The sequence below is a fragment of the Lynx canadensis genome, chromosome B2 (genome assembly GCF_007474595.2).
Source record: "Lynx canadensis isolate LIC74 chromosome B2, mLynCan4.pri.v2, whole genome shotgun sequence".
In the NCBI taxonomy this organism is placed as follows: Eukaryota; Metazoa; Chordata; class Mammalia; order Carnivora; family Felidae; genus Lynx; species Lynx canadensis.
In genome coordinates this window covers 54,429,556-54,455,863 of record NC_044307.1, presented here as the reverse complement: position 1 = coordinate 54,455,863, position 26,308 = coordinate 54,429,556, and the positions used below count along the sequence as shown (strand labels likewise).

General features: G+C 41.4%; 1 protein-coding gene across 10 annotated transcripts in view; it reads left to right on the top strand.

The window, feature by feature from the left end:
* The window catches only part of DST (dystonin), a 494,969-nt gene that overhangs the window by 107,322 nt on the left and 361,339 nt on the right, over positions 1-26,308 (top strand). For 4 of the 10 annotated variants that reach the window (XM_030315745.1, XM_032593190.1, XM_032593189.1 and 1 more), the window contains exon 4: positions 15,680-15,887. In XM_030315745.1, the coding sequence (XP_030171605.1) occupies positions 15,680-15,887 (208 nt within the window). Of the gene's footprint in view, positions 1-15,679; positions 15,888-22,247; positions 22,483-26,308 lie in introns of those variants that run through there. The other 6 variants (XM_030315742.1, XM_030315741.1, XM_036064411.1 and 3 more) reach the window with 4 other exon arrangements.

The following is a 26,308-nucleotide window of genomic DNA, read 5'->3' as shown; positions in this document are numbered from 1 at the left end:
AGCCTACTTAAAATACAGCAGCAACAACAACAACAACAACAACAACAACAGCAACAACAACAAAAACAAACTCAGTGGAGAAAGGATAGTCTCTTTAATAAGTTGTGCTGGATATTTATATGTAAATTGGATATTTACATTTAAAGAATGAAACTGGACCCATATCTTACACCATTCACAAAAATTAACTCAAAATGGATTAAAGATTTAAATGTAAGATGTGAAACAATGAAACTCCTGGAAGTAAACACAGGAAAAAAACTCCTTGACATGGGTCTTGGTAATGATTTTTTGGATATGACACCTAAAGCACAAACAACAAAATAAAAATAATCAAGTGGGACTACATCAAACTAGTAAGCTTCTGCACAGCAAAATAAGCCATCAACAAAGTAAAAACAACTTATGGACTGGGAAAAACTATTTGCAGACCATATATCTCATAAGGAGTAAATATCCAAAACATGTAAATACTACAACTTAATTGCAAAATGAAACAACCTCCAATAACAAAAACCTCCCCTAAAACTTGCCCCTCCAAAAAAAAACCCTAACAACACAAAAATTAAAACCAAACCCCTCCCCCATATAGCCCAATTAAGAAACAGGCAAAGGATCTGAATTGACATTTCTCCAAAAAAGATATACAGAAAGCTAACAGGTACATGAAAAGATGCTCAACATCACTAGTCAGCAGAGAAATGCTAATTAAAACCACAATGAGATGTCACCTCAGGCCTGTTAGAATGGCCATCATCAAAAAGATAAGAAATGATAAATGCTGGTATGGATGTGGAGGAAGGGAACACTTGGGTACTGTTAGTGGGATTGTAAATTGGTACAGCTGCTATGGAAAACAGTATGGGGGATCCTCAAAAAATTAAAAATACAACTACCATATGATCCAACAATTCTACTTCTGGGAATATATCCAAAGTAATGAAAATACTAACTCAAAAAAAAAAAAAAAAAGGTATCTGCACCTCTGTGTTCCTAGCAGTGCTATTTATAATAGCTAAGGCATCAAAATGAACTAAATGTCCACTGATGGATGAATGGATAAAGAAATTATGGTATGAATATATAATGGAATATTATTCATCCATAAAAATGAGGAAATCCTACCATTTGTGACAACATGGATGGGCCTTGAAGGCATTATGCTAAGTGAAATAAGTCAGAGAAAAACAAATACTGTATGATCTCAGTTATATGTGGAATCTAAACACACACATAAACACCGCAAAAAAACTCTAACTCAGGGGCGCCTGGGTGGCTTAGTTGGTTAAGCGTCTGAATTGGCTCAGGTCATGATCTCACGGTTCGTGGGTTTGAGCCTCACATCAGGCTCACTAATGTCAGCCTGTCAGCACAGAGCCTAGAGCCTCCTTCAGATTCTGTATCTCCCTCTCTTTCTGCCCCTCCCCTGCTCATGCTCTGTCTCCCTATGTCTCTCAAAAATGAAAAAAAAAAGTTAAAAAACAAAATATAAGGGGCGCCTGGGTGGCTTGGTCGGTTGGGCGGCCCACTTCGGCTCAGATCATGATCTCGTGGTCTGTGAGTTCGAGCCCCACGTCGGGCTCTGGGCTGAGAGCTCAGAGCCTGGAGCCTGTTTCGGATTCTGTGTCTCCCTCTCCCTCTGCCCCTCCCCTGTTCATGCTCTGTCTCTCTCTGTCTCAAAGATAAATAAACGTTAAAAAAAAAATTAAAAAAAAATTAAAAAGAAAACAAAAAACCCAAACTCAGAAAAATACATCAGGCTTATGGCTACCAGAGGTGGTAGGTGGAGGGAGGGGAAATTGGAGGAAGATGGTCAAAAGTTGCAAATTTCAATTATAAGATAAATAAATACTAGGGATATGATATACAACATGATGACTATAGCTAACACTGCCGTATGATATATAGAAAAGTTTAAGAAAGTAAATTCTATGAGTTCTTATCAGAAGGAGACAATTTCCTCCCCTTTATTCTTTTTATTGTATCTGTTTGAGTTTTTTTTTTTTTTTAATTTTTTTTTTTCAACGTTTATTTATTTTTGGGACAGAGAGAGACAGAGCATGAACGGGGGAGGGGCAGAGAGAGAGGGAGACACAGAATCGGAAACAGGCTCCAGGCTCTGAGCCATCAGCCCAGAGCCTGACGCGGGGCTCGAACTCACGGACCGCGAGATCGTGACCTGGCTGAAGTCGGACGCTTAACCGACTGCGCCACCCAGGCGCCCCTGTTTGAGTTTTTAAAAAATGTTTATTTATTTTTGAGAGAGAGAAATACACAGTGCAAGTGTGGGAGGGGCAGAGAGAGAGGGAGACACAGAATCTGAAGCAGGCTCCAGGCTCTGAGTTGTAAGCACAAAGCTGGACACGGGGCTCGAACTGCTGAAGTCCTAAGTTGGATGCTTAACTGACTGAGCCACCTAGATGGTCCTATTATATCTGTATGAGAAGATGGATGTTGAATCTATTGTGGTAGTCATTTCACACTATCTGATAATCAAAGTATCATGCTGTATGCCTTAAACATATACAGTGATGAATGTAAATTATTTCTCAATAATGCTGGAAATTTTTTTCAAGTCCTCAAAATGGTATACTTTTTGGTAATATAACTATAATCATTGCTATTCTAAGTACTCTTTACTTTGTTTTCATTTTATCTTTTCCTCTTAGAGTGAAATGCTGTAAAATATATTGAGTGTTATGTGCTAGGCAGGCATCATATTAGATGCTTTACATACATTATCTCATTTTTTAGGAAATGTTTATTTATTTTTGAGAGAGAGCTAGAAAGCACATGTGTCAGTGCATGGGTGAGGGGCAGAAAGAGAGGGACAGAGAGAATCCCAAGCTGGCTCTGTCCTGTCAAATGAGGAGCCTGATAATGGGGCTAGAACTCAGGAACCATGAGATCATGACCTGAGCTGAAACCAAGAGTTGGGTACTTAACCAAGTGAGCCATCCAGACTCCCCCATTATCTCATTTTATACTGCCTAACATTAGTGAGGAAGATATGATTATCCACATTAAGAATCTGGGAAAGTTGGAGAAGTTAAATAACTTTCTAATGGTAGTATGGGTGGTGAATAGTAGAGTTGGAAGAACAATTGTAGCCTTCTGACCTGGCCTGATAAAAGTTCTGTATTGTTTTTCTTTCCATTAAAGTGTAAAATGTGAATTATACCATGTGTTTCTAGTTCCCCGAAATGCAGGAAAGGTGATTTATAAAACTCTGAGAAAGTAATATTGAAGCCAGTTGTATTACTTAGGGTTCTCCAGAGAAATGGAGCCAATAGGACAGATATACATACAGATTTATTCTAAGGAATTGGCTCATGTGTTTGTGGGGCTGGCAAATCCAAAATCTTAGGAGAGTTTGACAAGATAGAAATTCAGATAAGAGTTGATGTTACAGGCTGGAAACTCAGGCAAGTTTCCTGTGTTGTAGTCTTGAGGAAAATTCCTTCATTTACAGGAAACCTTAGTCTTTGCTCTTAGGGCCTACAACTGCATTGCTGAGGCTGACCCACACCCATGATCTGGCCAAGTTGATATATAAAATTAACCATCATGCCAATAAACAATGATTTTTGCTGAACAGACTTTTGAAGATACCTGGATTCTTCACTGCAACTTTCCAGCTGGTTCCTGTGCTGTGGATACATACACAGGACCAGTGCAGGAGGAAATGAAGTAGGGCACAAGGGAACAGCTCTCTGTTTATTCCATAGTGTGCATGTGTTTCTGCTAGAATTCATCATAGTGTTTTCTGGATGTGGAGCAAGCAAGTGTATTCCCTTCTACTATGGTTCTAGAGTACTTCAAGGTAGCCTTAAAAAGAAAAATGATGCTGGAGGAAGAAGAAGGAGGAGGAGGCAGCTGCTGTGGTGATTTTGTTGGTGGGCTGTGTGTGTGTGTGTGTGTGTGTGTGTGTGTGTATGCGTGGGGGGGGTAGAGAGAGGCAGACAGATAGATACTCAGGACATTTGTAGCCCTAGTTGACAGAGCTTCCTCTTTTTTTTTTTTTTTTTAAATTTTTTTTCAACGTTTTTCATTTATTTTTGGGACAGAGAGAGACAGAGCATGAACGGGGGAGGGGCAGAGAGAGAGAGAGACACAGAATCGGAAACAGGCTCCAGGCTCTGAGCCATCAGCCCAGAGCCCAACGCGGGGCTCGAACTCACGGACCGCGAGATCGTGACCTGGCTGAAGTCGGACGCTTAACCGACTGCGCCACCCAGGCGCCCCGAGAGCTTCCTCTTTGATTCTGTGCTCACATGAGAACCAGCTACTGAAGCTGAGCTACAAGCCAGTGGATCCATTCAACAGATAGTCATGAGGGGCCCACTCCCAAGAACTGGAATTCTAAAGTAAATATGAAACAGTCATGCTCATGCAGGGAGTGTGAATCTATAAACTCTGGTGTAAGATATATCACTTTCTCTCTCTCTCTCTCTTTTTTTCATCTCAACTTAGGTTTTGACTTCCATTCTTCCATTATGCTGGGTTGGATGGTCCTTGCTTCATCCATCTTGGAGTTGTGTTAATGTTCTGGGTTCTTAGAAGATGCCAAAGTGTCAATGAATAGGAAAGAATATTTGTGACTCTAGGTTATGCTGACATACCCCCTGTGATGTGGCTGCCCCTTTGGGCCCTTTAGGCTGTTTCTGGGTTACTCTCCGGACACAGGGATCTTTTGAAAGGTGCACCATAGAGTTGGTACCCCTAGACATACCAGGCAGCCATGTCTGTATGGTTTATTTTCTCAGATTCAAGAAGTCCCCTGCTCCAGGATCCACAGATGTTCCTTGTAGCCCAAGTGGGCCTCTTTTTTAGGCTGGGGCAAGTCCTTTTCTCCAGAACTTTCTACCCTTTTCTATGCCCTAGTCTCAACAGCCAAGTGTTCTTGCAGGCTGTTTCTGCTGCCTGCCCTGACACATAGCTTCCCCTAGAGATAAAGCAAAGAAGGGACAGGCCCAGATTACCTTCTGAAAGAGACATCTATTACAAAAAGAAGATGAAGTCTGAGGTAGCCCTTGGTGCAGATGTAGGGGCTTTGAACCACACAATTGTTCCAGATGGATCTCAAGTGTTCTCAGAGTGGGATGTACAGTGCATCTTTGGGAAAGCCCAAATACTACTTAAGGGCAAATGGAATGTACTTGGCATTTATTCCCCAGAGGAGAGGCTGCAGTTGGACTGGACTGCCATCATCCAGCGTGAAACATCCCAGCTGGGCAGAGTTTTCCACCAAGTCAGCTCAGAGGCATTGGGCCTCCTATGTTCAGTCAGTGATCCATGGTTCCAATCAGATGTGGCTTATGGTAGCAGGATCATCTTCACTTAACACACTGGGATCAAGCCCTGTTTTTCTCAGAAAGGGACAGTGGAAGTGCCAAGCACTTAAAATGTCATGTACTTGGTTTCAGTGCAATAGTAAGGCTCCTTTTTTTAAATTAAAAAGTAATTTTTCCACTTCATTTAAGCAGTGACTATTTGAAGTGAGAGAATAACTCTGTAAAAGCTATTATCAAAAGCAATTTTCTGAAGTCTCATTAATGAAGACAGGTAATGAAAATGAAGGTATAAAGACAACCCTGCTTATGTTTCTACAGGGAAGAATTGAATACCTATAATTGCTTTTTCTTTTAATACTAATGTGTTTGTCTAAGTTTTTGTTGTTGTTTCCAACAATGGGGACAATGAATTTAAAAGAAAAAAAGAGGAATGGAAAGATACAAGGACATCTCAAAGAACTGAAGGTTCAACAACCAAGCTTGGGATGGATAGGAAGGATAGATACGGGAACTACATGGACCTTGTGTGCTGAGAGCTGTTACTTACGTGACCTAATTCCAATAACTTCCAGTCTCTGTCTCTGTTTGTTGCTTCAAATTCCCTGAAATGACAAATCATGTTGGCTTAACTGGAGTTAGTCATATACCTCTGGATCATGCCAATGTGATTAGCTAACGTCACTTAATGCTAAAATTTACTTAATGCTTTCTCCATGTTGGGCATTGCTATAAGCACTTTTCATGTATTATTTATTCTGCTCCAACAACCTTATGTCTTATGCACTGTTACATTTCCCATTTCTCAGATGAGAGAACCAAAGCCCAAAGAGGCCAAACAGTTTTCCCAAGGTCATATAGCTTTTACCCAGCATTCAGTCTTTGGTGTGATATGCACATATCTTGAACTTTATGACTAGTCAGCATAGATAGTAGTTGGGGTTTGGTCTTTGCAAATGTCCTGTGCTTATATCTTAGGGCCCCACATGTGTGATCATAGCCCACATCTTCTTTTTAACAGAAGCCAGAGTTCTGTACTGGCTATTGAGAGTATTTGGAATCAAAACCTCTTCCATGACCTAGACAAAGGTAGGAGAAACATTTGGTAGCAGATTTGACCATGGGGAGGGGCAGGAGCGAACAATAGTGGGAGTCAGCAGCAGTAGCAATGGGTGGGTGGTCCTGCCAAGTTCATGGAGATCATGAGTCAGCATTTACCAAGGCATACAGTTCACTTCCATTTCCTGGGCATTTGAAATGTTAACCAGAGTTTTTGGGAATGGAGCAGAATGAGATCAGCACTTGGATGTCAGCAGGAACATAGAGTCCTCTGTTTCTGTTTGACACTAATTTAACTGAGATATTTTGATAACCCTTTCCTTTGTTTTGTCCCCTCTTTTCTGGTTTTCTTCTTATTGTTTTTTAAACTGCCATCCCCTTTCTAAAAAATTTTAAATGTTTATTTATTTTGAGAGAGTGAAAGAGTGTGCACTAGCAGGGGAGGAGGAGGAGGAGGAGGAGGAGGAGGAGGAGAGAGAGAATCCAAAGAATCCCAATACCAATCCCAAGAGAATCTGTGCTGATAGTGCAGAACCCAGTGTGGGGCTCAATCTCACAAACCATGAGAACATGGCCTGAGCCGAAATCAGGAGTTGGAGGCTTAAGCAACAGAGCCATCCAGGCGCCCCTAAATGGTCATCCTCTTTTTATTGATTACCATTATTATCCCCTACTTTCCTCACCTCTGTGGTTTACTTTCTGAATGCACCAGTATCACCCATACTTTCATTTATGCCTTAATTTATGCTGGATCCTATGCCAGGCATCATAAGTAAATGAAGTGGGCCAGGTACGGACTGTGTCAGACTAGAAAGCACATGTCCTTTCTGAAAAGGGGAAATACTATTAGGCTCAAAGCTCCATATCTTAATTTTCTTATAAAACTCCCAGTTTTTAAATGTCTGTCACTAGTTTTAAAAAATGAGTAGGCCAGTCACAATGCATCTGTAGGATGGCTGTATCAGCAGTTGACAGTTTTGGATAGGATACTGTTGGACGAACGAGGCAGGTACAAAATGCTTGCATCTCCATCGTGGCTTCTAAAGAGACTATAGATGCAGTAAACTGTTTCTTGACTCAGCATCTCTCTCCCAATTGACTTTATATTATTAATCATATCTTTATGTACACATTTACATTATCTTATGGAAGAGATATTTTTCAGCTTAACACATTAAGATGATAATATTTAAATATAAGTTGGCTATTTTATCACCTCTGCTCTGCCAGTTAGATTTTAAGCTCCTCCAAGGCAGGAGCTGATGTGTACTTCAGACATATTTATTTTTAAGATTTTTATTTTTAAGTAATCTTTACACCCAACGTGGGGCTCAAACTCACAACCCTGAGATCAAGAGTTGAATGCTCCACTGACCAAGCCAGCCACGTGCTCCTACTTAAGACATATTTTTAATTGATTGATATAAATAGGTAGCCATTTAAAATATAAGATTATGTATTCTCTAGTTAAAGAGATGTTTTTGGCATTTGAGTTTGTCTTCCTAATGTGTTTCTGTTATGTGGGGCTATTTTCAGTGTTGCATTTGCTTTTTCTTTAGGCAAATTATTGGAAATGTCCTTTGTCAGTTTGGAAAGACTACCTACAGGTCCTCAAATGCAGACTGGTTTTGATGTCTCTATTTCTATAATTTTAATATGACCAAATTAAGCAGGACTTGCAAAAAAGTCTGTGCTATTTTTAAAAGATTTTTATAATTTTAGAAAATTTTCATATTTTGATACCTAATATAATTTTTCTTTTATTTGTAATCCTTTTGGGGGGATGATTGGGGCAGTGTCAGAACACCTAGGACCAAAGAATCTTAGAGTTGGGAGAGACCAGAGTAAACTCAGTGTTCCCCTCAGCACAGACTTGGTCCCTTGCAGTAGGAAGGTGCTCAGTATCATACAAAGCAGTCTTTCCCAATTTTTTTTTCGAATTTTTAAAAAAATTTTATTTATTTATTTTTGAGAGAGAGAACGGGAAAATACAAACAGGTGAGGGTCAGAGAGAGAGGGAGACAGAATCTGAAGCAGGCTTCAGGCTCTGAGGTGTCAGTGCAGAGCCTGATGTGGGGCTTGAACCCATGAACTGTGAGATTATGACCTGAGTCAAAGTCGGATACTTAACCGACTGAGCCACCCAGGTGCTCCAAGTCCTTTCCACTTTTAAGGGTTGTTTATTTTTGTATGGTTTTTCTTTGTGAACTGACAACTGTCTCTGATCATTTCTGTCCTTTGGGCTTAGTACTGAGCACAGAACAAGTCTACTTATTTTGAGCTCCCCAAATAAATGGTAAGACCTCTGAGGGCTGTATGTTAAGATGTTCCTCCCAGTGCCTAAGACACATTTTAGGGCATTTAACAACACATGGTTGAGACCACAGGCTTTGGGGTCAAAGGACCCAGATGGAAATCCTGGCTCTAATTTGTACTGATGGAATGACTGTGGACAAGTTACTTAGCATCTCCAAACATCTGTTTCTTTCTTGGGTTGCAGTGAGTATTAAATAAGATATGAAAGAAAATGCTTAGTATTTTTCCTGACTATGGTCATTCAATAAATGATGTGTGTAGTTAGAACATGATGGTTATACTGAAAGGAAGGAAGTCTTGGAGAATGTTTTAGTACAAAGCCAAGACTGCCTAGAATCTCAGCCATACTCCTCCCAGAAATGAGTCTTTGATGCTTATCTTGTAGAGCTTCCTACACAGCTAGAGGAAAATGATGTGTGAGCTCAGTTTCCCCAGAAACATAATATCAAGGAACACTCTTTTTTTGTTTTTATTTTTTTTAACATTTATTCATTTTTTTGAGAGACAGAGCATGAGTTGGGGAGGGGCAGAGAGAGAGGGAGACACAGAATCCCGAGCAGTCTCCAGGCTCTGAACTACAGCACAGAGCCCAATGTGGGGCTCGAACTCACGGACCATGAAATCATGACCTGAGCTGAAGTCAGACGCTCAACCGAGCCACCCAGGTGCCCCCCATGGAACACTTTTAATGCACAATCTTTCTAGGAAGAATTTGTGTCCTGAATTCCAGTGTTCTTCTTTCAGAGGCTGATGAACTCGCCCTGTCCACCTAAAAGAAACCTTTGACTTCCTTAACTCTTTGCCCAAAGCCTCCTCCATGGAGTGAGATCCAAGAGCCTTCTAGCTTCCCTTCCTTCTGACCTCTCTTTCCCCCTAACTCCACCTAGGCTCTTCTTCCCCTTTCAGTTAAGGGCTCCTGCAAATGTCCCCTAAAAGGAGAGAGTGGGAGATAGCTGATGTCTCGTCAAAGCAGAAGCTCCCTCCCTCTTACTGTTTAAAAGTGGTTTCCAGTTGGGAGGCTAATTAAAAACTATTTATTTGATGAGATACACTGAATTGTTCAAATAGGTTTTAAAAAAATTTAAAACAAGCACATAGTCTCCACAGTTTATCATAATTCATTTGGTTTTCAAGGGTTTAAATACACTCTTACATTTTCCTTAACTGTTTTCATCAACATCTGTTTATTTGTGGTAGAGATTGTTTTCTCTAGGATCTGTAATATCAGATAATGGGCCCTTGCTTTTTTGACTTGTTTCCCAGTAAAAAACTAGCATACAAGTTGTTTTGGGCCTTACTATATATTTACCTAATCAATGGGATTTTAAACAAAATTAGATCTTCATGGTTTTAATTTAATTTAATTAATTTAATTTAATTTTATCATTATTATTTTTAATATGGGGCTTGAACTCATGATCCTGAGATCAAGACCTGAGCTGATATCACGAGTCGGACGCTTAACCAACTGAGCCACCCAGGTACCCCAGATCTTCACGTTTTTCAAGTTTTGATGTCTTTTATTTTGTTTATATAAAATTTTTTTAAAAATGTGATTTTGAGCCAACTTTGTGTTCACTGGATTGTATATTAAACGAATACTGGTGAAGTCTCTTTTATATCCTTTCATCTAAAACTATACTTAGGACTAAGGCAAGCACATCACCTTTCTCTGGTGTCTTGTTGATTTAGGCTACTGCTTTGGTGCTTCTCAAAGTGTATATCAAGAAATACTATGAAAAATTACTGAGATGGACACTATCACTGTGTATTTGCAGTCCAGGGATCTCAATGTTGTGAGAACAGGCCTAGATTAAGCAACACTCAGAGAAACCGAGAAAGGTCTTACTTATGTGTCCACCCCTGTCCCCCACCCAACTCTTCATTTTGAAAATATTCAAATGTGTAGAAAAGTTGAAAGAGTAGTATTGTGAATACTTATTATTTTTTATGTTCATTATTTTAGTGTATTTATTTTGAGAGAGAGAGAGAGAGAGAGAGAGAGAGAGAGAGAGAGAGAGAGAGAATGCCTGTGCATGAGCAGGGGAGGGACAGATAACCTGTTGGGCCATAACCTATTGCTATATTTACCAGTTCTCTCGTTTTTTTTTTTTTTTTTTCTTAACAATTGAAAATAAGTGCAGACATCAAGAGTTTCTTCACCCTGGAAGATAAGGATAAAGTGTCCCAGGATAAGGCACTTTCCTATACAATCACAATATCATTATCACATCTTAGAAAATAAACAATAATATCCCAATATTATCTAATAGACAATCCATAATCCATGTTCAAATGTTCCCAGTTGTCCCTAACATATTCTTTTTAGCTTAAAACAAAAGTATAGAATCGCATCAAGGTTCACAAATTTGTTAGTATGCTTCATTTATTTTAATTTTAATTTTATTTTTAAAATTTTTAATGTTTATTTTTATTTTTGAGAGAAAGAGAGACATAGCATGAGCAGGGGAGGGGCAGAGAGAGGAGACACAGAATCCGAAGCAGGCTCCAGGCTCTGGGCTGTCAGCACAGAGCCCAACACGGGGCTCAAACCCATGAACCGTGAGATCATGACCTGAGCCGAAGTCAGACACTTAGCTCACTGAGCCACCCAGGCGCCCCTGCTGTATTTATTTTTAAATTTATAACATGCTCTGTTTGTTTGGTGTGTATATTTCTCAACATTGACCATTATGAAGAGTACAGAAGAGTTATTTTATAGAATGCCCCACAATCTAATTGTTTATGTGTTTTAGTTTTTAACCTTTTGGTAAACTTTTGGAAATATATTTGCAGAAGTGTGCATAAAATATAGGTATGCAGGTTTGTGGAAGTCACCTGTCCAGTCTCTGGGATCCTAAAAGTCTGGCTCTTTTACAAACCCTTATCTCTGCACTTGTTTCTCCATTGCATTTAGAGAATGCCTAGTGCAGAGACAACTTCCTGGCATTTTCCTGCGGATCAGGGTGCTAAGACTGGGCGGCTTCCAATTTAGGCAGTTCCATTGTACTTATCTCAGATCCCCCACCGGGGTTTCAATTAGAGAAGTTATTGTTTAGATCCCCTTCTAAAAATGTTGCATTCTCTAATTATCTTGGCTTTAAGACATTTGGGTTGTTTTTATACCATGTGAATGCACTGGCTGTTAGGAAAGTCATTTTAGAGTTTTGGTGATCTAATTCAATTGTTAAGACTGCCTTAATAACTAGGTTGTAATAAGACATAATACAGGGTGTTTAGATTTCTCACAACCTGGTGTTTTTGGTTAGAGACCCAACATCAGTCCTGAAGTGGTTCACAGTCCTTTATTAAAAAAAAAAAAAGGCCAAATGTTAAAAATATTATGACCCAGGCCAACTTTGTCTTTACCCTCCTAATTACCCTTTCTTCTTCTTCTGCACAGTCCACAGTGCTTTCCTATTTCTTTTGTACTCAACATGAATGCCAAATGGTGATGACAGACGATGGTGTAAATTGGGGTCCTTAACCTGGAGTCAGTGTGTCAGTGAACTCCATAAAATCATGTGCAAAGTTTGTGTATATTTGTCCATGTGTTCTGTTCTGGAGAGATGTTCCCATAGATTTCTTCAGCTTTTCAGGGGTGCCTGTGAGCCCCAAATGGTTAAAAACACTGGCTAACTAGTTACTTCTTCTCAGGGCCTTTGCTGTTTTCTCTGACTCTTGGCATAGTAGCTTTCTTTTTAGTAATATTTTTGTGTACTTGTTTTGAATTTAAAAATTATAAGGAATAAAATTAAGTCCATTTATTTATAATATTAGTCAACATTCTGAGAAACCATTGTTTATACACTGGTAAATAGTTATCTATCTACCTATCTTCTGTTTACCAATTTATCAATCACCTGTCTATCTATTTATCTATCCATCTACACACACACATACACACACACACACACACACACACACACACACAGACACACACACTTTTTAAAAGGAATCCTAGTGTAGATGGGTAACATTTTTGTTTAATTGCTGCAGTGTAGTTCATTAGTTCATTGTATGGATATACTGTAATTATCAAATCTCTTATTCATGGACATAGATGTTTATATTTTAATAGGAATCAAACCTTAGGCAATAAGAGATAAGATCTTGGGGCTTTTGCTGGTCACAAGAGCCCTCTTCCTTTGTCTAATCCCTGCAAACTCCACATCAAACGTGAGGCTATGGATTTGGGGCCAGAAAACAGGTTAGCTTTTTCGAAAAGAAAACTGTATTCCTTTTTTTTTTTAGTTTAATCATTTTATTTTGAGAGAGACAGAGAGAGAGAGAGAGTGTGCGCATGAGTTGGGGAGGGGCAGAGGAAGAGGGAGAAAGAGAATCCCAAGCAGGGTCCATGCTATCAGTGCAGAGCCCAATGCGGGGCTTAATCTCATGAACTGTGAGATCATGACCAGAGCCAAAATCAAGAGCTGAACGCTTAACTGACAGAGCCATCCAGGCACCCCAGGAACTATATTCTTACACTCTTCCCTCCAGTCTCCAAGATACTGACATGAATCAAATCATTTCAAATCAATAAAAAATGTAACAGTTTTATAGGATTGATTACCTTCAAAGCAGCTTCATTTAAATCCATTCTCAATTTTCAAGGTTCAAATGGGCCTAATTTTGTATAGTTTACTTACATTTTTAAAAGTGTTTATGGAAATTATTGTGTAAAAAACCCTAATACGTTCTTAAAATGCTTTTGTTATGTAGCTTGGGAGACTTGACCAAAGAGAAATATGCATGATTTCCCTTGGTCTGTGTGTCTGTGTCTATATTTTCATATGATATATTGCTGAAAGAAGTGTTGCTGATGGTCTTTTCTTCCTTTTCTCTCTTATCTGTTTACCAGTGACACTACCAGATTAGAAGCTGCCCCAGTCAACACCCTTGGGTCCAGGGGTAGTAACTGTTCCCATCTGGCTATGTGTGATTAATGGTGTTTATGTCATGGCATAAATCACATTTTGCTGTTCAATCAGCTGAGACTCTGGCCATTAAAAAAAATTACTCTATCTACAAAAATCAATAACCAGTGGTTTTTGGAAAGGAGCAGTTCTTTAACAGTTACTCCCTAAGTCTGTCTGTAAAGATAAACAATCAAATTACTATAGTCAGTGAAATTGTGCGGGCAACAGCAAGAAATATAATCTCGCAGATAAGGGATGACCTTAAGTAAGGACAGGTAGGAAGCCATTTTAAGGAAGACAAGGCAACCAAAGAAACCCAATACCCTTTTGAAAGTCTTTAAGAATGTCACCCTTTTCCACAGATGTAGCCAATAACACGACATCAGAGAGTGCAAGATGAATTTTCAGAAAAGCATGGAAAATAAATTAGGTTGATAATGGCATTCTGTGACTGACTTAATACCCACTCACAACTCTCTGTGGACTCTAACAACAATTTAGAAAATCAATTTTATTTATTTACCTCATGTTTGCCTCATACATTATTGCCATGAGGAAAACACACAAAAATCTAAATAAATAAATTAGCCAAGGCGATGACATTTCAGGTAAAATAAAACGGAGACCACTTCTTTGGGAAAGAATAGGGCGCAAGATAAATCTTAGACACTTTACTTGCTGGGAAATATTATGTGTACTTTTAAAGTGGTGGTGTTGACCATGTGTAGCAACAAGCCTGAATAGACGGAGGCAAGATTAATAGTCCTGATTCACTTATAGTTTGCTTCACAGGCCGTGAGTGAGTGCTTTGGGATGTTGCTCACACAGCCTGTTTTGCTGCAGTCGCCACTGCTTTTGTGAGCAGCTCAGTGTTTTTGCTCAAATTGGAGTATGCCTCACTGATTCCGGTCTGCAACTTGCTTCTTAGGAGTCTGTGACTGCAAGATCCATTTCGGGAATTTGAGTTGCACCAGTTTGCCATCTTTACAACGAGCCTTACTTTTTTAGCAAGTGGAATTCTAAATGGGAAAGTACAGATTCCCCCTCGGTACTTTATTTATATCACTGTTCGCAGCACAGATAACATCCTTATTTCCACAGCAAGCCAGCAGCTCTCTAAATAATCACAAACCTACCTCAGTAAAGAAGGCAGGAATAATATCTCGTGCCTTTTCCCTGTGTGGAAGGTAGAACCTTTTGATGCAAGATATGATCCTGCAGATTTGTTCCTGCTGGACGAAGGGAGGACTAACCTTCAGGCAAAGTGCTTTGGTGGAAGCATCCTGTTTCTCATTTCACTGTGTAATTACCAGGAGCTGAGAAGAGCTGTTTCCTGTCACTGAGCTGCATCATCCTCATTTACATTATTGGCAGCTGTTACTTTGCTAGAAGTTTAAATTATCTGAAGAACTCTCAACTGAGTTCAGATGTTTGTTTATTGGATCTGTCTTGGGCTTCTGAAAACAGTCTTTTGTGTTCTCCCCAGTCTTAAGAAAAGCTCTTCTCAGAATCTGTCCTTCCTCCCTCCTTGCTCCTTTCCGGGAACCTGCTTCAATCTCATGAAGAAAATTAAGTAAAGAGGACAAGGGGCTTACAACTCATCAGAAAGGAGACTCCAGTTGTGAGGCGACTTGAAACGGAAAGGAATTGGGACTCAACATCCTGCATTTGTGCTTTGTTTTTGAAACTTCGAGTTAGTTGCATTAATGAATTCACCAGCAGTCTAGTAATGGAAAATGTTTCTCCTGTCCTGCTGGGGGAGCCAGATACTATAGATTTGTAACAGGAAGGCTGTTGATTCTGGCTTCATTGTTGGGCCAGTCATTTGTGAGCCAGTGGCCGGACCGCAGGCCACACACTTCTGTGCAAATCTCCTATGTATTGGGACCGCCTGGGTTTTGTTTCTGCCGTCCGAGACACGGCCAAGAAAAGATGGTGAGCCCTGGGTTTCATTTCTTGTTTGTGTTTCCCCTCAGCATTGAGGATGGTGCAGAATGCCAGACTCAGTTTGGGGGCAGGGAGGGGACTGTTGAAAGCGATGAGCATATGTGAGTGTTTTGCTATTAATGCTTTTTTCTGTGTCATCCTCTGTAGAGTTCCGGGAACGCGTCCTATCGCTGCTCTATGTCTTCCTCTGCGGATTTTTCTGATGAAGATGATTTCAGCCAGAAATCTGGCTCGGCATCTCCAGCGCCGGGAGACACCTTACCCTGGAATTTGCCTAAACATGAGAGATCAAAAAGAAAGATTCACGGGGGCTCGGTGCTGGACCCCGCTGAGAGGGCAGTGCTTAGGATAGCAGGTAAGCGCATCCGGGGAGAGGATGGAGCCTAGAGAGAGTTGCGAAATTCACCCTCTACCCCCTGGGGCCGGGGCCGTAGCTGGGAGCTGCTGATGCACCGGGCGGGCGTAGATTGGTGCTCTAGGTGGGGGAGGAGGATGACCATGTTTACTTTATGCCCGATTTATATCGAGAAAGCAGTTTGCCCAGCCTGCTGGTGACTAAGCTGTTTGGCCTTGTCTTCGGGTTGGATGAATTGATACCTTTGAAATGCAAGGGGATATTTACAGACATCTGCATTAAACTTTCCTATTTACACGCTGTAGCTACTGTGACATTCTGAAAGTATTAACTTGTGTGATTCCTAGTGCATTTGCTAGAAGCTGTGAGAAAGCTGCCTTCTTTTCCATTTTTGCCCAGGGACACTGAGCTACGCAGATTTAACTGGGGTAGATTCCTGGCTTTTGGTACCCAGGATTGTAGAGGGTACTTCAGCAACTTGGATGCCATTTTTTTTTTTTTTTTTTTTTAAATGTAGCATCTCTGTCAGCATCATGTGTCCATAGCAGCTTTCTGTCCCTGGTGCTTTTCAGGGCTTAGCCATCATGCATTCCTGATTAATTAATTTATGGGAGGTGCCAACATTTCTGTTCTGTTACCGGTGTTCCCTTGCATTGGCTGTAAAAGTCGAACCAGAAGGGATGGCTTGTTTTACCCAGCTGAAAGCTGAGAACACTGAGGAAACCAGTCCTCCAACCTTGCAGTGCTAGTGTGGTTCTCTCTTCTGTGTTCTGTGCATGAGACTTGCTTCCTGGGGTGATTGTTCCTCAATTCCCTCAATAATTCCCTCTCTCTCTCTCTCAGAAATGGTATAAGTCTTTTGGGGCTCTTGCAAAGGCCAAAAGTCAGGCTTTTTCCAGAGCTAGTTTCTGCAGTCAGTGGATCTGGCCTTCTTTCCTCTCCACTCCTGGGGTGGGGGTGCCCACCCAGTTTCTTTTGCCTCCCACTATAATGCAAAGTTGGTACTCTATCTTCCTCTGAGGGGGCTGGTGGGGAATAGTCCAGATCCCAGCCACCACAGCAGCTGAGACTCCCCCTATGGTCCCCCCAGTGGGATTTTCTGATTACGGGAAAAACAAACAGCGCCCAGCCAGCCATTCTGTAGTCTGGGTTTCTGGGGCAACAGCCTTGAGCTTCTTCTGTCTGTTGTGAGATGCTGGCTGGTCTCTTCCAGGCCTTTGAGAGGAGGGGTGGAGCCGGGAAAGGGTAGGAGGAGGGAGGATCTAGGAGGGAGACTGTTCTGGAGCCAAGTGAGAGTGAACAGGGGTGGCTTGGGGGAGCTGGGACAGACCTAGCTCTCACCGCCTTCCTCAAATACTAAAAAATGTTTAGTCACTGAGGCCTGACTCCTTGTACCTCCCCTCTTTTCCCCCAACTACATGCAGGTCCGGGGCATGGAGAGGAGGAGACGGTGACTCCACCCTATCTTTGGCTGTGCAGAAAGGGAAGATAGGTGAAAAGAGGGTACTGAGAGAAGTTGTTGGGTCTTTGTGGAAAGCCTGGCCCATCAGAACAGGATACCTGTGTTCTGTGCATTTTTGTGGAAGGAAGAGGTGCTTTTGGCTCGAGGGTTTTGATAGTGGTGGCAGAAGTGGATATTTTGCTTTCATTTCATTAGGAAGGGGTTATGGGAGCAGGACGGATCAGGTGTTTGTCAGGGGGAATGACATTATATAAGCTGAGGAAGACAACTAGGCAGGAAGTCAGGAGAAGTTGGGGAGACTGTCATTGTACCCTGCAGATGGGGAAGAAATGGAAGAATTGGCAGTTCTGGTGGGATGCAGTGGGCAAGTAGCTGCTGATGTTGGTAGACTGGAGACTCTTTGAGGGCAGGAGCCATGTCTTACTCGTAAAATGTTTGTCGAGTTATTTGTGGGGATCGCTGTGAAGTTAGTGGTTATTAATGCACTTGAGACTTCCAAGTTACATACTTATAAAAATTTCTTTTAATGTTTATTTATTTTTGAGAGAGACAGAGTGTGAGCAGGGGAGGGGCAGAGAGAGGAGATAGAATCCGAAGCAGGCTCCAGGCTCTGAGCTGTTAGCACAGAGCCTGATGCAGGGCTCGAACCCATAGACCATGAGATCATGACCTGAGCTGAAGTCAGACACTCAACAGACTGAGCTACCCCAGGTACCCCTCAAGTTACATACTTTTAAGATATTAATCAAAAAGAAAACAAAATTATGAATAGAATAAGCAGCCCTACTATGGAAATATGCTACTGTATTTAAAATAAATATTGGTAAGTTGCTGTTTTCTACACAAATCACAATAATCATACCTTGGGAGCAGAGACTTGGAGGCCAGTCTTCGAATATCTATTTAATAATAATGTGGCTAAAATATGAAATTCAGATATATTATGTGTTAAATACACTGCTGATCACCCCCATGTGAAGATAAGATCACTGCTGATCACCCCATGTGAAGGTAAGTGGAGGGAATTTGATGCTGTGGAGTTTGAAAACATACTATTAAAAGATTTTGACTCTTTATTAGACATTTTCAGTCTGCCCAAAACTCACCCCGTCTTTGAAATTCATCCCTAGTAAGACATGGGATGAGGTTCAGAAATGGTATGAGGCTGTCAATAGTGTTCATTACCTAGTAATAAAGGAGTTGAAAGTCCAATATTTTTATTTGTTTTTAAGGTCACAAAGATAGAATTGAACATGAAAATGCCTAGAGTCAAAAAGACCATATGGTCTGTGGGATACCTTAATTAATTCATATTTAATAAAAATTTATCGAGTCCTGGAATAAAATGAAGAAAAGCACATACTGTTGCCTTTAAGGAAGTTTTTGTTCAGTATGATAACTGGATGTGTTGTCAGATACTTACAACACGGTGTGAGAGATTAGCTGTAATGACTATAAGTACCTAGTATGAAAAGAATCTAGAGGAGAGTCTAACTAGCTTGGACAGAGAGGGAAGGTTCCTGAGAGGCTTCTGGGGGGAAGTGCCACTTGAGGTGAGATTTGAAGAGTTTGATGGAAATAGAGGGAATGGGAACACCACTTCAGAGGGATGGTACCACAAGAACAAAGGTAGGGAGATGTGTTTAAATGGAAACTTTAAGGCAATCTAGAAATCAGAGTTAAGTGCTTAAAAAAAGTGGGAAAATATGATAAATGGAAACTTCAAGTAATATGCGTAGTAAAGCATGGAGTTTGGTAGGGAATAGCAGAAATTACAGAGGAGCTTGTGTGCAATGTTGAGGAGATTGGACTATTTGTGTTGTAAGGGGTGGGGGAATTCTTGGAAGATTTTTCAGCAGTGCAGTGACATAATCAGGTTCACATTTTGGAGAATCTTATTGGTGCTGGTGTCGCATGTCTGACACTTTATGATTTTAAAAGTGCTTTTGCACTTGTTGTAGTTCTCTCATTTTAAAATCTGAGACTGTATACCTTTCCTTTCTCTCACAGGGTCAATGTGAGAATAAGATGACGAAGTGTGAGGAATGGGGCTTTGTAATATCCATTGTATAAATGGCTTTTACATAAGAACAATATAGATCTGCTGTTCTTAGTTATAGGGTTCCCTGTAAGTTGGGTGTTTTAGTATTGAAGTGCCCATAAAGGTACATGGTTTGTTGGTGACAGTGCTGTTTTAAAATAGGGATTTTTGTCCCATGTAAATTCTTTGAAGTGGGAATTGAAGGATCTAAGCAGAGTCAGACTTTGGACTCAGGTAAACTTGGATTTTAATTCTCCCTCTATCATTAGTCAGTTGTATTTTCTTCAGCAATTTCCTGAATTTTTCTCAGCTCCATTTTCTTTATCAAAGGGGGTTATAGCTGTGGTGAGTAAATAAAGTAGTGAATGTAAAACCTTTTGTGAATTCCTTGGCACATGGCAAATGCTGTATAAATGAGTTTGTTGATGGCCAGATGCTCTTAGAAGCAGTTACTACATTATCTCATTTCGTCTCCCAACAACCTTATGAAGTAGGTATAATTATTTTCTCCATTTTCCAGTGCAGAAACCTGCTGAGAGAGGGAGAGACTCTTCCTAGGAAGAGAAGAGGTGGATCTATGATCTGAATTCAAACATTCTTGACTCCAGAGGCCAGCCTCTTAACTGCTGTGCTTAACTGCTGCTTCCATATGGAATAGACTATTATTATTAGCAGGTTGACCCGATATTACCATTCCAAGCATGCATGGGGCAAAGGCTGTTTTTACAGAAAAGCCCAAATGCTGCTGCTGTTCATTTTGACTGGTTCCTTAAACAGAGAGTTAAAATCAATTAAGAGAGCACTGATTATATCCACAAAACGGAGTGGTACTGGGTTTCAGTCTGTGATGAAGACTCAGACTGTACCCTCAATGACCCTACTCATTGTGAAGGACACAAAACAGTTTTGAGAGATCTGTGTACCTGTATGGTCTATAAATGGAATGAGTCTCAGGGATCTAATTGCTAACTCTTTCATTTTAAGAAGGTGTCACAAATAACGCATGTGTATTACTTCATGCACTAATGTGTACATAAACGCATATCAAGTTGCAAGAAAACTAGTGATCCTAAGTGCTTGGTGGGACATGGGCTCAAACTCAGATTATAAGCCAGTGGTCAGGGTAGAAAGGCGAGATAGGGTTTTGCTTTGTTTGGAATAACAAAAGTAGGCCAGTTGCTCAGGAGAAGTAAAGATTTCCAGTTATAACTCAAATAAGTCTTTTTCGAGAGCATATAGTTTTTCAATGAGTACTCATTCCCATCTAAGAGTTAATGGAAAATGTTCCAGATTCGCAACACTGAAAGGGAAAGGAAAAAAATATCAAGGACAAAAGGTCAGTACATATGAAGGGAAGAAATAGGGAAGGAAGATGTGGGCAAAAGGTGAAGCTGTCATAAGTCAGATGGTCAACAATGAGTTGATTTATCTATTAATAGTAGCTAACACGTATAAAGCCACAACTTTATAAGGTAGGCACTATTATCCCCCCATTTTACTGATGGAGAAGTTCTGAGAGGATAAGGAACTTGGCCGCGTCACACAGAAAGGAGGCAGGATGCCATCCAAGGCAGCCTGACTTCAATCAGTACTCTTAAACACATCCATTTACATGATCTGAGTACCCACTGGTTCCACCAATGGACCCTTAAAACTCACCACTTTAGTATATGACATGCCAAAGTTAAGAGAATTGTATCCATTTTACTCAAATTCAGTGGCTACCAGTACTGTGTGGAATGAATAATGGGTAGAGAGAAGAAGGGAGGGGACACAGTAGCCTGGGGGCGTTGTGAACTGACCTGGCTGTGGCCGCTTCCTAGGAGCCCAGCGGCAGATGCGCCGACAGGCTCTGGGGGGCGGAAGGGAGGGACCGAGGGCTGGTCCGCCGGCTGCGCAAGCGCAGTAGCTTCCAGGCTGTCAGGCCCTGACGCGCAGGGCCACCTGCAGAGGCCGCGCCGCCCCGCCCCCGAGATGTGCCCAGAGCAGGGACCCCCCCTCCCCCCCCCCCGGCCCCGTCCCGTGCTGCTACCACTGAGTGACCTGAGTCCCTCTATGCCATAAGCTGGGTTGAAGTGTATTTTCCACTCTCCTCCGCGTCACCCCTTCCCCGGGGAGAACTGCAGACTGCTCAGCGAGGGGCTGAGGGGGTGGGTGGGGGGGTATCCTGCGCTCGTCAGTGACCGCGATCTGCGGCTTTGTTTCCCAGGCACCTGTTGTGGGTCCCAAATAGAAACCTCACCCTTGGGGATCCGGGCTGGCCGGCCAGTGTCCGGGGGTGGGCGTGCTTGGCAGCAAGACCGACCTAGGTGGGCGGGCCGGGGAGGGGGCCACGGGGCGCCCGGCGCTGCCTGGGAGGGAGGGGCCGAGCCGCGCCGGGGTCGGAGCCTAGCCAGCCCGGGCGCTGACCGCCGCGCTTGCCCCCTCCCTTCCGCCCTCCGCCCTCCCCCTCCCTTTCTCCGGGGGCGCGGGCGAGTGTCTGCGGCGCGGCGGCCAGGAAATGCCGCAGATGCGCCGCGCAGCATCCCGGGCGGAGGCAGCGCGCCAGTCCTCTCGCACCGCCGCCGCGGCCTCGGCCCGGCCCGGAGCAGGCACCCATCGCAGGGCCAGGGTGGCGACCGCGTTGGCCGAAGAGGGTCCCGGCGCCTGCCGCCCTTCGCCTGTCCCCACCGTGCTCCAGGCTCCTCCGCGTGGTGTGGCGCTGCTTGTCGCCGCCCCCGGGCTTGCCGAGATTTGCTGCTGCTGAAACCTGAGAGGGACTCTGGCTCCCCGGAGCGGCAGCTTGGCACCCGCAGCCCGCCAGGGGGCCTGGGCGTTTCCTCTGCCGGCTCCGGCGCCCACCACCCCCTCGCGCCCCGGCCTCTGCGTCTCCGGCTTCAGTGCTCTTCACCAGCGTGCCGCTCCTTCCGCTGTTCCAGTTCCCTAGGCAGCGTCTTGCTGACTCCCGGGGTTAGGAGGGGGAAAGGGGAATTGGCCAGTCATCGCTTAGATAAACTTCGGCATGGCGGGGTACCTCTCGCCAGCTGCTTACCTGTACGTGGAGGAGCAGGAGTACCTCCAGGCCTATGAGGATGTCCTGGAGAGGTACAAAGGTATGTGGTACCCGGTGCTTGGGCTGCGGGGCTTGGCACGCACCAGCCGGGTAACCGTTATCTTTGCTTAACCAGAGCCACTACGGCTTGGGCATAGGTAAACAGGTGTCTGGACCAGTCTTGGGAATGGACCAGGTCTTTTTGGAAGGGATTCAGTAACCCTGACTCACAGAAGGGTGGGCGATGGTCTGGAGACGCCCTTTGATAGGCTGTGGCGTGGGGGGAAGGGGTTTGGGTTCTGAGCACATTGCATTTTTCTTTCCCTTGTAAAAGCTGTTAAGTACTATGCATAATCATAATTCTTCCTGGGAGGGTGGGTACCGGTTAATTCTCCATAGAATTACTAAGGCATTGCTGCTCTTGCTTTGCATGGGGTATTGGTTAACCCTATACAAAAGGTTCTGGGGTTCTTAAATACATGGGCTGTTTCACCACTGAGTACATCACCAAATCATTTTTCTTAGAACGATTTTATTTGAAAAAAGTTTATGGTTTGTGACTATATACCTGTTCTTATGTGTCATAAAAATTATTTGATTGTGATGGATGAAAGACTTAAGTCAGCGACTCTTGTAAATTTAAATATAAAGCAATATATTTTGAGATTTTTTTTTTGCCTATACTTTATGTTGGGGAAATTCTGTGCCAACCTGATAAATTTTTCATATTTTAGTATTGTTTACTTCGATCTTAAAGTGCACCATCTCCTCTTAAAGGGTCTTTTTGTCTCTGGAAATCATTTTTCAGTGCGTACAGAGACACAGTAAGGAGACCGAAACACTGCACACCCAAGGCTAGCTCACAGAGTCTTAATATATTAATAGTGAATAGTGGTCTGATTCATATCTTGGATTCAAATGGCTTTAGATCTTTCGAATATTGGCTTTGGGCTCAATTTCTGTAATTTGAATGGGCATTATATGGTTAAAAATGGCCCGCATTAATAGTTTTCTATTAGTAGAAATATAAAATACTGAATTGAATAATTAAATTCCAAATCTCCAAAAATCTCAAAACCCATCCAGTAATATGTTTTATCTCTTTCTAGAAGGTGTTTTATTATTGACATTCTTTTAATCCACGTAGAATTTTGTAAACAGCACAATCAGAATTCCTTTGTGCCAAGACTCTATTGTGTATAATACTGCCACTGAGCAAATGCAGTGGTATTTTAGGCGAAAGCACATTGGTAGCATTTATGTCTGTGTACATGTGTAATATTCTCATGTTTATGTCTTTCTTAATCAGTTGTCTCCAGAACGTTAAAAATGAGAAACATTGCAATATAGACTAGTAAACCTTATTGAAGACACACACCTGTGCTCTTTAAAATCCCAAAGAAAAAAGTTGAAAAGTTCTAAAGCATAAACATTTTATACTTTCGAAAAAAATTATAGCCATATGAATTTTTGTCTCATCGAGTTTTGCCTCAGTGATACGTGGCTGTTTTCAGGTGACTTTGAAAACAGTAACTGAAGTGCTGATTAGACTTATCTTGCAGAAGCAGACATTATTGAAAAGCTTGTTTCTATTTGCCTTTGGAAATAAAAGAAAACTAAAGATCTGAAGGCCATTGCAGTTTTCATGACACTTCATTTTAATTATGACCTAATGATCAGTATTGCACTTAGGCATACACTTTTTCAAACACATCCAAAATTTCACAGAAAAAAGTGAGGATTGTTTCCTTCATTTTCTTTGTGGTTTTAAAATGCTTAGGTCATCAATTTGTACTTGGCCTTATAGATGTTCTATGTTTCATTTAGTTTTGTAAAGGAAAGTAAGAGTATTGGTTAGTGTATCATGTGAAAGACTGGAGACCTGGAAAACTCATTGTTTCCCAATGTGTTTTGAAGCCAGTTATGATTTCCCATCAGTATCCAATATGATGACTTCACTATAGTGCTTATGATCCCAATGACTTGCTGTGGGGGCTGATCTAATCAGGAAAGAATTGTAGGCTTTGAATAGGGAGTGTCAGTTCACTAAACTTTCAAAGTACAGTTGCTCATTTTCTGAAATCATGCATTGTTCAAACATCTCGCATTCCCATTTGAACTTAAGAGAGGTTATTTTGACTTTCATTTCTGACAAAGTTCCTTGGTTACAGAATGAGTTTGCATTCAGCTAGTGTATTATCAGGTTGCCAAGTTATCATATGCCCCAGCTGTTGAATAGTGTAAGTGGTGGAGTCAGCTGGAACAAATTCAAAATTTGTCTGTTGTCAGAAACATAGAGTTGTAATAATCTATACTGTCAGCAATTATGAGTACTGGGTTTAGGAGCTGAGAGTTTTGTCAGGCTTAGTCCTCAGATGGCCTTGCAAGGACTTCCAACCTAGTCCTTTGTAGAAAACCCAGTAGTGGCAAGTGAGTGAGCCCTAATTACTTACGGTGTGGCCTATTCTCGTGTCTTGCTTTGGTCCGTTACTTCTGAGTAAAAATAGGCAACTGTTTGCTGAATTAGAATAACACAGATCTATTTGCTGCAGAGAGGAGTGCAGTGCTCTGATTCATATTGTAGTCCTCTTATAAAACATACAGTCAGAATATTCAGGGTATCCAATTAAAAAAACATCACATTACTTCAGCTAACAGCACAGTCAGGGGGAGTAAAGGCATTTATTTACAAATAAAGCATATTTACTTATTGTTTATGCTAGAAATTGCCCATGTCAGTGGCTTTCTTTAATATTTATTAGCTTATCTACTGTATTTACCATGTAATACAAAACATGTTTAGTAGCTTAGCATAAAAGGACAGAATAATCCCTCTTGTTTTTTTTTTTTTTCTGGTCAGTGTAAGGAAACTAACCTGTATACTGTTATACTTAATTATATGTTTTTATGTTATTCATACTAATTAGCTGTCACTTTAATCCGTGAAATTCTGCTAGTTAGCTCTGTCATTGGAAGCTTTAATTTTCTCAATGTTGTTACTTTTTGAAAAGGATGTTAAATGTGAAAAATGACATCATTAATATGAACCCAGCAAATCTTATTTTATACAGTTTAGACTTAAAAAGAAGGTAGTTTATTTTGGTGCAACCAAATGAATGTCTTCCCATTGATCTGGAAATTAATTATCCCCACACAACTGTAAAAAAATGTTTCACTATCATTCTCTTTGAAAGCTGCATGCCAGATTTGTTACTTGTAAAAATCGTCTTTGATTACTTAGGAAAAAAAGGAAAAAAAATTTTGTTTTTCATGAAAACTTTGAGTAATTGCTTCAGTCCCTTCTCTCAGGGCTATGTAATTCTGCTTATGTGCTTGGTGACTGAGAATCACTGCACCTGTAGTTTTCATTTCAAGTTCAGTTTTATGGCCTGCATAGATGTGTGGTTGGCAAAAATCCTGTCCTTTTGCTGTGTAAACTACTCTGGTGCCATCTGATTTGAAAGTTGGAGTGTAAAGGTTTCCAGGAACTTTCTTCCCTTCATACTGTGTAGTCTTTGATGATCTTGCTCAGTGGTTTTCACTTGGATTCCAGGATGCTGCAAAAACTTGATTTCACATTTCACCTGCTTATGCTCTGCTCACAGGTTAATGTAATAGTTGTATAATAGTGCACTTCAACTGTGCTGCATCGTGATAGTATTATATTGTAGCTAGTTATAACAGTATTAGTCTTGGTTTTTTCTTTTCCTTTAATGAATGAAATAGGCCTAATCTGGTAGTAAGTGTTAGGATTGTATTTGATTGTTTGTAACAGAAAACAGATGATAGTGTTTCTTTGTATCAGGTACTGAGAGGTCATGGTAGGCAGGTAGGCAGACCAGGGTTGAAGGATACCTCGATTTGCCAACAGGACCTGGACTTCTATA